The following is a 16,185-nucleotide window of genomic DNA, read 5'->3' as shown; positions in this document are numbered from 1 at the left end:
CTAGTACATGTCTCAATTTATCCCATATTCCTATTTATTGAATTAATGCATTGACATAAAGAAAAAACTTGCTGAATGAACATGTTAAAATGTCTAAGTTGTTTGCTTAATTAATATATTTCAAAATAATTGCTAAATGAATGTATTAACTAGATAAAAAAAATGTTAATTTGTAAAAGAGAATCCGATTATATAATTCAAATTTCTAATTTATTTCCATATTTTACGGATTCTGAAATTTCTTAAAATTTTCCGATTGTCCGAACTTTCCGAATTCAGGAAGGATATTGTCATCCGAAAAATAATTGGATCGGATTTGGAAAGGATATTGTCATCTGAAAAAAATTGAATTTTTTTCCGAAAATCCTTTATCCGATCCAATGTCACTCCTACTCAAGGCAATCGTAGGCCTTAAGTAAAGTTCCAATAAAATTGTTATATCTTATAGACATGATTTGTTTATGTTATTTCATATGAATGCAAACCCTTATTTTATCTAACAAAAATTTTAGAAGATAACAATTATATAAAAATTGATCATACTCTTTTCTTTTTTCTTTCTTGAATAGTCTCTCAACTTTTTTTTTATAGCAAAAAATTTAGAAGATAACAATTATTAATTATTGTAAAAATTTATCCTAACATTTTCTTTTTTCTTTCTTGAATAGTCTCCTCACAAAAAATTTTTTTTTTAATAACAAAAATTTAGAATATAACAAATATTGTAAAAATTAATCATACCATTTTCTTTTTTCTTTCTTGAATTGTCTCTCCACAAACCTTTTTTTTAGGGAGGTCCTCACATATAGAGAGATCCAAGACAAAACACCATAAATAACATGAGGAAGAGTGGAAGAATAAAAAAATGTCCTACATCTATAACACCGTAGCAAATCATGGCCAAACAACAAGGTCACAAACTCGAAATTTCAATAGATTTATTTAATAAAAAATTACACGAGAGAGAGAGAGAGAGAGAGAGAGAGAGAGAGAGAGAATTGTACACAAAATTAAACAAGATAGAAAAACCAAATAAGGCAAAAGAATGATAGAGATAAAATTGAAGTGTTGGCTTCAATGCCTCACATTTGATAAATTGTCATAGGGTGATGAAGAAATTTAATTAGTTATGGAGGTGTGCATGTTTATTTGTTAGAGAAGGTGAAAACGCGAGGGAAAGGAAAGGGTTTAATGCGATTTTCTAATTTCCAATTTTCCAATGTAAAACCGTTTATTTGTTGGAGAGGGTGAAAACGCGAGAGAAATGAAAGGGTTTAATGCGATTTTCTAATTTCCAATTTTCTAATGTAAAACTATTTATCTAACAGATTAAAATAAATGAAAAACAAATAGTGAGTTTTTTTTTACAATAAAACAATAATGGACTTAAGACTGTAGGTGGGGTAGGATATATTGGACCCCTTGGGCTGCGCAGACCTAAACGGTTGCTTATTTTGCTATAGGGTAGAACCGGCCCTACCTGTTGGGAATAGTAATGTACCAATCAAGAGATTCCAACACTTCTATGGTGGCGAGTGTTTTGAATAGAGAAGAGATTTGTATTTTGGTATTAGAAACTAAGTATGTAAAGCGAGTAGTTGCCAAATATGAAATTGGTATTACGTGAAATAATTCTCTACCAAGAATCCTAACTCCTAAGTTAGTAGGTCGGTTAGTGTATAATTATTCCGCGATTTTAGAAGGCATCTCTTTAATGGTTGGTTTTAAACATTGGAAAAACACTATAACGATTTCAGACTCCGGTAAAAAGAAAAATATTGTTGGGTCTTAGATAAAAGATGATTCTTCCTCAACCAAACAATTAGCTTCCTAGTGAAAGATTCCATGGGATACTATACAAGAAGATTAATTCACTATTAATTAATGTAATTTAGCAACCCACAGTGTACTATCCAACCAATCAGATCATCTAATATCAAATCCTATAATGTGATCCAACTATGCTTTGGTGGAACAGATCGAAACAGTAGAATATGAAAAGGTTCACATACAGTATATACCTTAACAATTTCGATAGGTATATATCGAAGTGATTTTTTTTTCCCTTCTTCCAAGTGGTATCAAAGTAATTTAGTTATATCCTGAGTAACTGGAATTCAATCTGTCGGGAGCCATATACACAATGCAAGGTTAGACCTAAATAAAAGTATATCTAACAAGAGTTTTTTTTTATGGTGAATATCTGACAAGAGTCAATGAACCAATGACACAATAAGGGATTGTTTGTTTGTTTTTTTTTTTTTTAAATTCAGCATTCAGAGCCTCTTAAACTTAAGTTTTAAGCATTTAGAGGTTTAAAACTTGTTTTTTTTTTAGTAGTTAAGCATTTAGTGGTATTTTCAGCCTTCAACATTCAGCACCAAAATTTCTCCTAAATGCTGAATTCTAATATTTGGAACAAGGAAGTCCCTTCTTGCCCTTTCTTAAGAACCCAATCTCAAGAACCCAATCTCAAGAACCCATCTACTTTCTTACATTGACTTTTATGGCTTTAAAATAGGTTCTTCAAAATTTGATGTTGACGTTACGGGTTTTTTTCATTTTTTTTGGGTGAATGATATCCACTTTGTTAAAAATAGAGTTACATATATATTTGCTGAAAGTAAACAAAATATAAAAATAAACCGTTAAAATATATTTGTGAAAGCATATTTTAAATAAATTTATTTATCATTTCTTTTCTTCGATAATACATCTCCCCTTCTCAAATATAATATATATTTTGTTTTACAAGAAATCAAGTTAGTGTTTAAAATAAATAGCATGAATAAAATTGTCCGAATGATTTATATTCAACCTTCAGAGCCAGGTTATTCTAACAGAAAACAAACATGTTTTTCAGAATTCAGCAATCATGATTTAGCATTTATTAAGAGGATAGGTCATTTAGCATCCAACATTCAGCATTCAGAGGCTTAGTAAAACAAACGACCTCTAAATCTAGTCCATTATCAAAATACTAGCAAACAGCACGTGCTATGCACGTGAGCAAAAAATATATTTATAATACGTAGGGTCCACAATTGGAGAGAGAGAAAAAAAAGTTTTTTTTTTTTTTTTTATATATATTTTATTCTAGTAGGGTCTACAGAAGAGATAAAAAAAACCAAAAATGACAAAAAAAAAAAAATGTATGGACACTATTATTCTTGGCCCACTGTTTTTATCTTTAAGACTTAAACATTCAAGTATTTACCGTTATGCCATCAATTTTGGTTTTTTTAAGTCTTTGAAAATAAGATAATTACCATTTTGCCCCTGTGACGAACACAAACGTGACACCAAAATACTATTCCTCTTACCCCATATATATTTTTCTAATATAGTAAGATATGTTGGTTTATTGTACTACCTCTTTCGTGATGATTATGTATTATGTAATGGCAGGTGGATTTTCAAGAATGGAAAAAAAAAAAAAAAAAATTGTTTAAAGAATGTATGATGGAGACTTATAACTGTTATAAGTAATAGTATTGCAATCAAAGAATTTGAAGTGTTGAAGAAAAAATTTGCATCCAAATTTCATCATCTTCTTAATTTCAGTACGATTTTGTTTGGCTGTAAGAGATATTGTATTACTTAATTATGATTAGGTGATACAAGTCATGAGATGAACTACTTGTGCGTTTGCTCCTTATCCTGTCACATGTTTTACTTGGCTACTGTTTGGTTGACATTCACACCTATATACTCATTTTTTATATCATACAAAAAAAAACTAAAAAAAAAAATCATAAACAAAATTTGCAAATAAAAACTTAAAAACAAATAAAAGCTCATAAACAAATAAAAGGAAAAACCTCTAATTAAATACTGAATACATAAGCACCTAATTGATCTATACAAAAACATCCCCAAAAAAAGGAAAATCCCAATTTGATGAATAATGTGAAGATTTAAACACCACTTTTTGGAAAAAAAAAAAAAAAAAAAAATTAATGCGAGAAAATAAATAAGGCGGAGAGAGAGAAAATACATAAGGTTATGGTTCCATTACTAGGATTCCCATGAGAGAGAGAGAACATTCTTTACGTATTTTTTTATTATTATTATTTTTTTCTCTCACATGGATTGAAAACATATTTTATCGAATATGGGCATTTCCTTTGGATTTGTTTATCCACACTTTTGTGTTCCCGTAATTCAAGGGGCTTACTATAGTATCCACGTTTTAAACAGACCAAACACCTATACAAGATAAACATGACTGCCATGTCACCAATTCCTGAATATGGACTCTCTATTCACATTGCCAAACAGAGCCTACTTGATTTATATTATATTGTTATTTTACATATTATATTGTTATTCAAAGTGGTTTAGACCGGAAATAATTAGGAATAGAAGATTGAAACCATTGGAATGGAATCGATTTGAAACTACAATAGAAAATTTTTAGTTTATTTTCCTATTTTTGGATTAGAAATAAAACCGATTCCCATAGTGCAGTGATTACAAGGAGAAAGCAGAATCAAAATAAAACAACACAATGGCGCGCCAATGTCAAGTCCGATTCCCTGGTAAACAAACAACATACAATAGAAACCACGATTACAAGGAGGGAATCAAAACAAACAAAACACAATGGCGCGCCAAACCATGGGACCAAAAACATTAGAATGGAAACCATGGCAGGTTATGGATATAGCTAACCTTTATTGATATATATTCTCGTTCGAGCCTTCGAGGAACAAGTGCAGACTGAGGAAATATACTCGGTCATTCACGGCCATTGCTGCATTGATACTCTAGTCGACGGTAGAAATGATTGTCGTCACATTCTCTACACTTTGCTGCTTGAGCCCTAACAACCCATCCTGCATCAACATGTACAGCAGTAACACACTCCAGACATCGTTGGCATTTTTCAATGTATGTTATGTTCATCAGGCGCTCCAGACATCTTGTTTCAGGACACTTCATCGCCATAACCCTGTCTCCGATCCTGCAAGAATACTCGAAAACCTCGGGCGCGTGAACAACTCTATTGTTGTTGTTACTTGTGGAACCACGCCGAACTAGATTATTCATATCTATTAATAACTTCTGATACAACAGTGGATATCCCAGAACTTAAGGCTTTAATTAATTTATGTTTCCTTTCGAAAATTGTGGTAACATATGGCATATATAGGTTCAAAATCTAGGAAAGTGGCAAATAATTACAAACTGGCTCGTATTAATTAATTTAAAAGTCATATAGTCATATGTGCGAACACTTCGTCGCAATTTCAAAGTTGCGATCTTTTCTTTTCAAGACCTTGTGGACAAACGGTAGTGCTTAATAATGAGGAGGGGGGACACTTCGTTCCAATTTCAAAGTTGCGACCTTTTCTTTTGGTAATTCAATCCGGCGCCACACGAATTGGATTGTGCAGCCTCCCAAAGAAAAAAGAAATATTACAAATTTGCCATCGAAGCCCAGCCCAAAAACCATTTCAACCGGTCTCGCCATAACGAAACCCTCCAGTCGTTTGAGTGCGCACTCAAACGGTCTCACCGCATCGTTTACGTATACCATCCAACGGTCATAATATATCGTGGAGTATACACTCAAACGGTTTGATAGTGTCGTTTGGGTGTACACTCGAACGGTACAATCATATTGTTTGAGTGTAAACCCAAACGGCATGGTTATATCATTTTAGTGTACACTCAAATGACATGATGATGTCTATCATGTCGTTTGAGACAGAGCTCTTGGGTCGTTTGGCACTTCTATGGGGCGACCTCGTGTAGTCGTTTGGACTAAAACAAGGAAATTCCTGATTAACCAATGATTAGCCCGATTAACTAATGAAAATTGATTACATAAACTCCAATTACACTTTTCTTTTCTTATACATAAACACCGAACACTTTTCTTATAATACAAATCATTAATCGATTATAATTGTACAATAATTTATTTAAACAATGATCTGCAAAATTGAATTAGTAATGATCAATGATTAACACACCCCAATTGAATTAGCAAAATTGAAATCCAATTAAAAAAATTGGGTTAGGAACAACACAATTAGTTGCACCAACACATTTACATGCACTCTTTATATGTTATAACATAGTATCTAGAGGCCAGATCTTCTCCGCCCGGGTGTAAAAGTGGCCCTTTTACACCTTACAAAAATATAGTAACACCTATTCACCTGTTTAACACCCATAACAAAGAAGTCTAACGGTGTTAGATAGAAGATACCAAAAAAATCAAAACAAAATCGCTACAAATAAGGAAAATGGGGAAAAAACTCTTCGACTTCTCGCTCTCTACTTCTACTCTCTATCCGAAAAAGAAAAAAAAAATATTCATACTCCAAAGAAAATAAAACCTCTCTTGAACGAGCAATCCCCCAATTATATTTTTTTTGACCAATTTCTCTCCCTCTCACCATCAAACAGAATGAAGTTGGAGAATACCAATTGTGATAGTTGTTGCAAAAATGGTTTAATAGGGAAGAAGAGGAAAAGGATGGAGAAGGGAAAGATCGGCGAATTAGTGGATTCAATATTACCATGTTCACTTCGATATTCAACCAACCCAAAACTACAGCAAGATTTTATTTTTGGTTGTTAATGTCTTGAGATTTCTTGTACCTTTTTAATTATTGGTTTCTTTTTTGTGTGTTTGTGCTCCGAACAGAACTAATTCTCATTTGATGTGAAAAGGAAGGTGTGGGAGCAAGGAGCAACACCTTTGTCCGATACTTTATTATGCTGGTTTATAAGAGGTACCATTTTAGATGATATTCTCTTCATGTTTACCCATGGTACTCTGATTGTAGTTCGTTTAGAAGTCAAACATTTGCCTGAATGAGGTCTTGGCTAACATCTAGTATTTTTGCTGTGAACTTCCCCCATGTTCCATCTGGAAATACTTTGGTCATTAATTTGTTGATCTCAGTTACAAGTTCTCTATTGTGCTTAGTTCTATATTTCCATGATAGTAATACTGAAGCCCCATATTTCTTAAATTTGCATAGTTATTTCACTGGCCTGATGCATCTTGTTACCCATATAGGGTCCTGACTACTAAAACTTGGAGCAACTTTGTGATATAGTGCGTGATTAGCAACTAGTTAAAAAGTGGCATTCTCCTTTATGAGACAAAATATAGTAAATGCCGCAGTAGCATTACAATTATGTACTTAACAACTATGTGTAATGGATCTTTAGCTTAAATGGAAAAAGCGCTTGAGAATTGGACCATGTCTCCAATGTATCTCAAGAGATGGTGGTTCAAGTCCACCAAGATCCTTCAATGATTTGTAGAAAGATTGTCTAACTAGCCAAGGCGTGGAGCTAGGGACTGTGCTTCTTGATAGCTCGCGTTGAATTGTTAGTGATTCTGTGTTGCTTTGGGGTCCTCGCAGTGAATCTTGGCGATTGTTGTAAAGTAGGAGTTGGTCCTTTACAGGGGGTTATGTCTGTTGGTTTGGGTTTATGAAAATCTCCCTCACTTGGCCTTTCTGTCAGACTCTGGTATAGGTAAGTTATCTTTGTCCTTCCTGGTTTAAACACTTTTATATTAGTTGATTATAGCTTATATATATGGTTCTTATCAATAAAGTTTTTTTTCATCAAATAAAAAAAAAAAAAAAAAAAAAGGTGTTGAGATGTGTCTGACGGATAGCCTTGACAGAATTAAAGTGGAAATTTAATTCTTTGAGAGCTGTTCAGTAAGTTAGGGGGTGCTAAATTAAAGTGGAAATTTAATTCTTTGGAGCTTGTGCTTGCACAGTTGGACAACTGCTGCTGCTCATGCCTATAAGGAAGTTAATAGGGATGTCTATGGAACTTTCTGATATGTCAATCGAGGACAAATTAGGAACTATGCAGTCCAAATAATGATGCAAACCTTTCTGAAATTCCAAATTTGGTTTTCAGTTGTAGCTGTGGCTGCCTTCTTGTTTGTGTTGTAATTTTTTTAATGATGAAAACCTACATTGCTCTTGGAATTATCGATACTGCAATTGGAAAGCTATATGGGATTGCAGACCCTGGATTTTTTCTGTGTAGCATTAGCTGTGTGCATAGATAGTGAATGAGCTAAGCTATAACTTGAAATGATTTCCTCCATAGGAGTCGTGCATTATGATAGGATTCCAAAATGTCAAATCATTAATTAGTAGTCCTTTTACTGTAGATATTCTAGTTATGTATAAGCTGCTAACCGTATAGACTTGAGGTTCATTGTAAGAATTCGCTTCTGGTAGGTATTTAGATGAATATAGTGCTCTTCAACAAGGCAAACATAATGATAATAATCATATCATTATCAAAAAAAAAAAAATGATATCTTCACAGCATTCAGTGAAGAACACTGATGGGTCATAAGCAGACTGAAAACAAAACAAAAAAAATGAAGCTCTGAAAGTTGATCGCAGATGGTAAACGCTACAAAACCCTGAGAATGTAAGAATTAACTTGAAAAAAGATCTCAGGTGCGAACTGGGGCAGGAGTTATAAAGAAACTTAGATTATTGTCCACCAATAAGAACACTTAATAGTGAAAGTAGGGGATTGCAAAGCATTTGAGAATCTGAAATACTGCCATACCGCATTCTTCTAGAAAAATTGCAACAAGTTGGATTAGTCTACTCTTCATGTAAACGTTGATATGATATGTTTACAATTTTCCCACTCTTCACTTGGAATAGGACACGATTGGGAAGATGCTCAGAAAACCGGCTGGCACGTTTCCTTGCAGCTGCTGCCATCTTAAGTCTCTCTGCTACTGGCAACCTCAGAAGTTGGAGGATGGCATCAGCATACTCATCGACATCTGAAGCAAGGAAACCCGTCTGCTGCCCATCTTCTTCCAAAGCAATGTCCATTTTAGGGCCTGCAGACTTATGAGCTGGAGAGAACACCAAATAGATACTGTAAGTGGAAAAGTACGTTTGCATTTGATACTCGAGTTGTCCTGCCCTCCACTTTTAGGTAAAAAACACTAATTAGCTAGTAGCATCCCAAGGCAGTATAATAACATCATCGGCAAGTCATATTTGTCCAAAATACCATTGTTATAATTCAAGAACACAAGAGTTAGAGTGAAAACACTCAGTTTACAAGTTCACTGAATTTTAAACAAACAACAAATAAAAACAAAATGTAAGTACGTAAGTTTTCTCATTTAACTACAAATCAAGACTTCCTACATAAATGAAATATAAAGCAAGCACTATTTTTTTTTTTCTTTCCAACAACTAAAACTAATCTAGATAAACATATTGTAGCTTCTGCATATTGGTCGGAACTGATCCAGCCCACTTGTCCAACTTTCTTTTTAGAACAGTTTCCCACATTGTTGCTTCTGGCCATCTAACAGACTGTCAACCTGGGCAAACCGGAGGTAGAGGAGCATTATCCTTTAGCACAATTGGCACAAAATGTGTTCCTTCATTTATGTGGCAAATAGCGATTATCCGGAACATTTCTTCTGGACCTGTCCTCAACGGGAAGTACGTAACACATAATTTTGGTGGCGTTATAGTGACAAAAACAACATTAAAAGCACTTGCAACTAAGGAACCCATGTCCGGGAGATCAAGCCATTCTTTCTCATTCATTGTAGAAGACTTGGTACACTCTAAGTTTCTTTTGTGGTTTTCAAACCCATCATTACCGTACAACTCTGTATAGTAATCTGCATACTGCATCAACTCTTCCAGCATAAGACCCCTTACTGTCCGCCATGCTAAATCATCTGTATATCCTAACAGTGTAGCTATGGATCTATAACCACAATGCCCATTTGGGGTTACCTCAGCCAAATCTTTAATCATATCGCAGATCAAAGGATTAAAGTCGCACAAAAATATTTTCCCACTTATGCTCGAGGTCTTCATTTTTTTAGAATTATCTTTTTTTTTTTTTTTTTTTTTTTTTTTTTTTTTTTTTCTGTTTTCTCTTCAATTTTCTTTTGGCCTCTTTTTTTCTTGTCGTCATTATTGCTGACAATTTGAGAGTCTTCCAAATCAAATTTTCCGTCAAGGAGTTCTTGAAAGCTAAATGAGTCGAGGTCATCGGTGATCCACTCAACCCCGAGAATCTGATTCATTATTCTTTGAAGTCCAACCTTCTACGTATGTAATTGATATTCCTCAAATTTGAAAGCCTATATTAGTAAAGAGATTGATATAAGCTACATTGCTACAAAATGAAAATCTAAATATTATTGGCGTAAAAGAGATATCCCAACAACAAATAAAATGATATCGGGATAAACATACCTGACTGTATTGAGTTCCAATAGTATTATCTTTAGGATGAACACATTCATTTAAATCAGGTAGTCCCCACATATTGGTTGATTGTGATTGCCCTCCAATTTGGTATAAACTACATTGCTACAAAACCAAAATATAAGTATTGGCACGTAAAACATTTCAGCAACAATAAATAAAATGATATAAAGATAAACATACTTGACTGTATTAAGTTCCAATAGTATTCTCTTCAGGATGAACACTTTCATTTAAATCAGGTAGTCCTTGAGCAATATTTATATCACCTTGTTCTTAAAAAAAAAATAAGATGAGACAAGTTAAAATGTTAGGCAAATGTTAGATGAGAAATAAATGAGACAATATATGCAATCATATGGGCAAAATAAAAATGTACGTGAATTATGACAAATCTTTCTTGTTTCTCTTTATCTTTTTTGAAGGCACTTGTGTTGTGTTCGTTTGTTTCTTTTTCTTTTTAAGCTCCAATACGCCTTTCGGTCGAGTCCCGTTCATTGGTCTCCCTTTTTCAGATCCAGATGCAACAACCAATACTTCGTCATCATTTTCTTCAACATTTGTGGCAACACCAGATCTTTTGGACTTCGAGCATTGTCTTGGATATATTTCTTTCATTGGTACAACCTGCTCAACTTCTTCCAATCCCTTTTGGAGTGCATCTTTAGCTTTTAGATATCCATTTTCATTGACTGCGCCCTTTGTCACAAGCTTCATTGCCAAATGACATAACTCATTGTATCGCAAAGATTGAACTGCATTGCAATTTGACAAATTTGGTTTGCTACCATTGTCTCTTACAACTCCGACTTTCACTGCTTTAGTCCACCTCTGTAGTATATATTGATTAGGAATCGTATGTATATTATTATGATAAAATACCTTCAATATGTGACGACAAATAAGGCCAAGGGACTCAAACTTTTTGCAGCTACACTCAGTCTGAAAGTTAGACATATCAATTGCGACCTTTCTTATAGACCCTTCTCTAGTAACTTCATATGTGTATATTGTACCATCAACACTGCATTCCTTGATGTTATACATAAGATGTTCCTTATACTCAACTTCAAATATTTCAAAAACAGCATGTGTGTACATATCAGACGCTTGCTTTAGCATGGGTGTAGAGACAAATAACCTTTGGGACATCTGAGATGAATTGAAATCAGCTTCAATTTCTGCCTGTCGTCGAGACTGAAGTAGACACTCAAAACGATGAACAAACTTAGTCAAACTATACTTTCTCTTCACATAATTTTTCAAGAGACTATTGGTACTTTCTCCCGCCGAGTAGTGGTCATGTGCGCACAAAAATGTCTCAAGCCCATACACTAATGCCCATTTCTTCTTTATTTTGATCAATTCAACCAACCACTTATTTTCCAAAAGATCATAATCACGCAGAATCTTGTCCCATCTTGATAAAAAAATATCCTCTGTCTCACAATTGTATACACACTTATTGAAGTCGTTTAGAAACCCAGGAACTCTGTATACATGGTGGAGGTGCTTTCCGGCATTTAGATATATATATATATATGCCACAAACAAAGACGATGCTGTGTTTCGGGAAAAACAATTGGGATAGCCTTCGCCATTGCTGGACACTGGTCGGTAAGAATAGTCTTTGGTGGTTTTCCTGACATTGCTTTTAAAAAGGTTTCAAACAACCATTTAAAAGACTCGGCACTTTCATCTATCAAAAGCGCACCCCCAAATATAATAGATTGCATATGATGATTGACACCAACAAATGGCACAAACGGTCGTCCATACTTGTTTGTTCTGTTAGTCGTATAAAAAACAACAACATCTCCAAAGTAATTATAATCCATCACTGACGTTGCATCTGTCCAAAACATATTTGATAGTTGATTTTCATCATCACGCAACTCATCGTAAAAGAAAGATGGATTCTCGGCTTTCTTCCTTTTAAAATATTCTATAATTGCATTCCCATCTTCGTGCTTGCCAAGTTCTTGCTCACGCTTCTTACGGAGATAATTTTTATAATCGATGTATGTAAAACCAACATTTTCTAGTCCTCCAGCTTTATGCGTCATATATTTATAACCATCAATAGGCGCAATTCCTGCAGCATCTAAACTACTAATTTCTGCTCCTTATGGCTCTTTAACATGCCTTTGAGACCTCAACAGATACGTCTTGTATGGGGTTGCCAACTCGTGGTTATGTTCATGTACCACCTCAATAACAACCCATTCGTTTTTTACATTCGAAACAGCCATGCGAGCTTTGCAACCAATTCTTGTTTCGTTACGATCATTTTTCACATTTTCATTCCGCTTATCCTTTTTATACACACCTTTCTTCAAACATACAAAGAATCGCCTCCTCACTGTTCTATCTGCTCTATAATATATTTTGTCCTTCCTAATACTAAAACCGATTTTACGAGCGTAGGAATTATAACTTGCATATGTCTCTTCCTCAGATTGAAAAACCAATCCCTCATATAACAAATCTTCCATTGTTAGTTAAAGAGATGAATTTTATATTTTATTTATATATATATATATATATATATATATATATATATATATATATATATATATTTTTATATATTTTTTTTTTTGGATAGAGAGTTGAAGAAGAGGGCGAGATTGTGGAGATTTCCCTCCCCCCATTTTCCACGTACAGAATCTTGCCTTATTCTTCTTTATTTGTAGCGATTTTGTTTTGATTTTTTTGGTATCTTCTATCTAACACCATTAGACCTCTTTGTTATGGGTGTTAAACAGGTGAACAGGTGTCACTATATTTTTGTAAGGTGTAAAAGAGCCACTTTTACACCCGGGCGGAGAAGATCTGGCCTCTAGTATTTATATAACCATGTTAAAACATGTAATCAAACATGCCAAAATCTGAAATAATAATTTGTTTTATATCTAAATTAGTTTGAGTGCACTTGTTATTTAAACTTGTTATTTTTCATTTATTTTTTTCAATTATGAATCATAAACTAGTTTAGGGTTTGGGGTTTGGGGTTTAGGGTTTAGGGTTCAGGTTTTACAAATTTTGTACCAACATATTTCACTCACTTATTCAAATTATATCTAAATTTGTTATTTTTCATTTTTTTTTAAATTGTGAATCATAAACTAGTTTGGAGGTTTAGGGTTTAGGGTTTACAGATTTCGTACCAACATATTTCACTTAATTATTTGAATTATATCAAAACTTGTTATTTTTCATTTTTTTTTCAATTGTGAATCATAAACTAGTTTGGGGTTTGGGGTTCAGGTTTTACAAATTTTGTACCAACATATTTCACTCAATTATTCGAATTTTATCTAAACTTGTTATTTTTCATATATTTTTTCAATTGTGAATCATAAACTAGTTTGGAGGTTAAGGGTTTAGGGTTTACAGATTTCGTTCCAACATATTTCACTCAATTATTCGAAATAATAATTTGTTTTATATCTAAACTTGTTATTTTTTTTTTTTTTTTTTTTTTTCAATTATGAATCATAAACTAGTTTAGGGTTTGGGGTTTAGGGTTTAAGGTCCAGGTTTTATAGATTTCGTATCAACATATTTCACTCAATTATTTGAATTATATCTAAACTTGTTATTTTTTTATATATTTTTTTCAATTGTGAATCATAAACTAGTTTGGAGGTTTAGGGTTTAGGGTTTACAGATTTCGTACCAACATATTTCACTCAATTATTTGAAATAATAATTTATTTTATATCTAAACTTTTTATTTTTTTTTATTTTTTTTCAATTGTGAATCATAAACTAGTTTGGGGTTTGGGGTTTAAAGTCCAGGTTTTACAAATTTCGTACCAACATATTTCACTCAATTATATGAATTATATCTAAACTTGTTATTTTTCATATTTTTTTTCAATTGTGAATCATAAACTAGTTTGGAGGTTTAGGGTTTAGGGTTTATAAATTTTGTACCAACATATTTCACTTAATTATTCGAAATAATAATTTGTTTTCTATCTAAACTTGTTATTTTTATTTTTATTTTCAATTGTGAATCATAAGCTAGTTTGGGGTTTGGGGTTTAGGGTTTAAGGTTCAGGTTTTACAAATTTCATACTAACATATTTCACTCAATTATTCGAATTATATCTAAACTTGTTTTTTTTTTTTTCAATTGTGAATTATAAAAAGGAAAGTCCAAAAGGAAAAGAGGCGTGAAGGTTTTCCTTTTAGACTTTTCTTTTTCTTTGGGTTTTTTTGGGTTACGAACAATTGAAATCGGCAAAAAATGGCGTAGATTTACTTTTTTTATGCCGAATTATTGTTTCTTAGAAAAAAAGGGGTGACGTGGGTTCACAGGAGCATTCTCAACTACTCAAGTATTCATTTAGCCATACCTGTGGTCGGGAAACCGCTATATATATCTATTATAATAAAACACAATGGCGAGGACAAAGAGAGGGGGATCGTGGGGATCCGAAGTTAGGTGTGCATGGGGATCTGAAGAGAGACACGTGTATGACTTATATCATTTTGAAACCGTTTCTAATTCTCAATGGCATTTAAACAGATTTATTTAATGAATTAAATGTTGTAAATTCAATGCATGCATGTATTGGTTGTACATTGGATTCTTAATATTATCAATTTAATTTTGGCCCTTATTAATTGATGAGAGAATTGACTCTTAATATTATCAATTTAATTTCATTGGCCCTTATTAATTGATGAGGGAATTCTTTTAATGCAAATTCAATGCAATGCATGCATTGGTTGTACATTGGATTCTTAATATTATCAAATTTTCAATTACTAAAAAATAATGGGCATAAATCAAATTGCTCTTCTTTCCCATTTGGCTCTTTCCTATTTATTGCATTTAAAACAAAGTTAACGACTAAGTTATGAGTTTTCTTTCTCAAATATATACATTCTAAACACTGACTTCCGGATCTAATTTGAATGGGCTTGGGCTTCAACCACACTACACTCTAGCACGATAAATTAAAAATTGAGCTTAACGATCCAACTTCATCTCCCACTAATAGTATACTCTAAGCTCCCACCTTTCAAGCTCTCAAAGAAACGGCATGAGTTAATTTCACAACCACTAATTTCACATCCTCATAAAAATGCCTATCCTCAACGACTAATTTCACAGATACTGTAACTCCTCTCTCTCATTTGGCCTTCCAAAATAACCAATACTGACTGCTATTAAAACAACAATGATTTTTCCCTTACGTTGCTCCTCTACTCTCAGTATAAAACTTGGATCATTCGCCCTCTCACAAATCGCTAAACTCTCGCTCCAGTTTCGGCATTGTTCAAAGAGGTGCTTTTCTATTACTAATGCCTATTTCTTTACATCACCGTCCATCTTTTCTAATTGTTCATTTAACAATTCATGTTCTCTGTTTGTTTCTTGCTCTAGATTTTCGGCCTCAGCTAACCGAACTCTTACTGCCAGGATTCCAACAGGTTCTTTACATGATTCAATTTGCTTTCCCTTCAATTAGTTTTCGATTTCAGACCCTTACGTCTATTATAATAAAACACAATGGCAAGACAAAGAGAGATCGGGATCGCGTGGGGATCTGAGTTAGATTGGGACAGATATACGATCTAGAACATTTTGAAACTCCTATTCAATGCCATTTAAAAGTATTAATGACATTTATTAAGTGCTTTTAAGGATTGTATTAAAAAAAGTTAATCAATTACTAAAAAAATACAGCTGTATTAATAGTTATATTTAAATTTCTACACCATTTAAGAAATTTTGAAACGTCCATTTCCACCATAATACAATGGAATTTTTTTGGGTGGATGAATTGAATTGCTTTTGAAATCTAAAAGTTTTCTCTCAAACAATATATTTTGAACCCTCAATGCTCTCCATCTAATTACTATGGAGGTTGGTGAGGTCAAGTTTAAAGCCCCAAAATTGTTC

General features: G+C 33.2%; 2 protein-coding genes across 2 annotated transcripts; both read right to left on the bottom strand.

Moving 5' to 3' along the window:
- Nucleotides 1–10,649: 10,649 nt before the first annotated feature.
- LOC147479184 (protein FAR1-RELATED SEQUENCE 5-like) lies at nucleotides 10,650–12,331 on the bottom strand. The gene is made up of 2 exons (XM_086576399.1): nucleotides 11,824–12,331; nucleotides 10,650–11,704 (listed from the first exon to the last, which is right to left on the bottom strand). The coding sequence occupies exons 1-2, from the start codon at nucleotides 12,329–12,331 to the stop codon at nucleotides 10,650–10,652; spliced, it is 1,563 nt and encodes a 520-aa protein (XP_086432525.1).
- A 60-nt stretch (nucleotides 12,332–12,391) lies between these two features.
- On the bottom strand, nucleotides 12,392–12,760 carry LOC147479183 (protein FAR1-RELATED SEQUENCE 5-like). Its single transcript, XM_086576394.1, has one exon. It carries the CDS (start codon nucleotides 12,758–12,760, stop codon nucleotides 12,392–12,394), a length of 369 nt encoding a protein of 122 aa, XP_086432520.1.
- Nucleotides 12,761–16,185: the final 3,425 nt, after the last annotated feature.

This window comes from Coptis chinensis, chromosome 8 (assembly GCF_015680905.1).
Source record: "Coptis chinensis isolate HL-2020 chromosome 8, ASM1568090v1, whole genome shotgun sequence".
NCBI lineage: Eukaryota > Viridiplantae > Streptophyta > Magnoliopsida > Ranunculales > Ranunculaceae > Coptis > Coptis chinensis.
The sequence above is the reverse complement of the archived record's forward strand: the minus strand, read 5'-3'. Positions and strand labels throughout refer to the sequence as shown.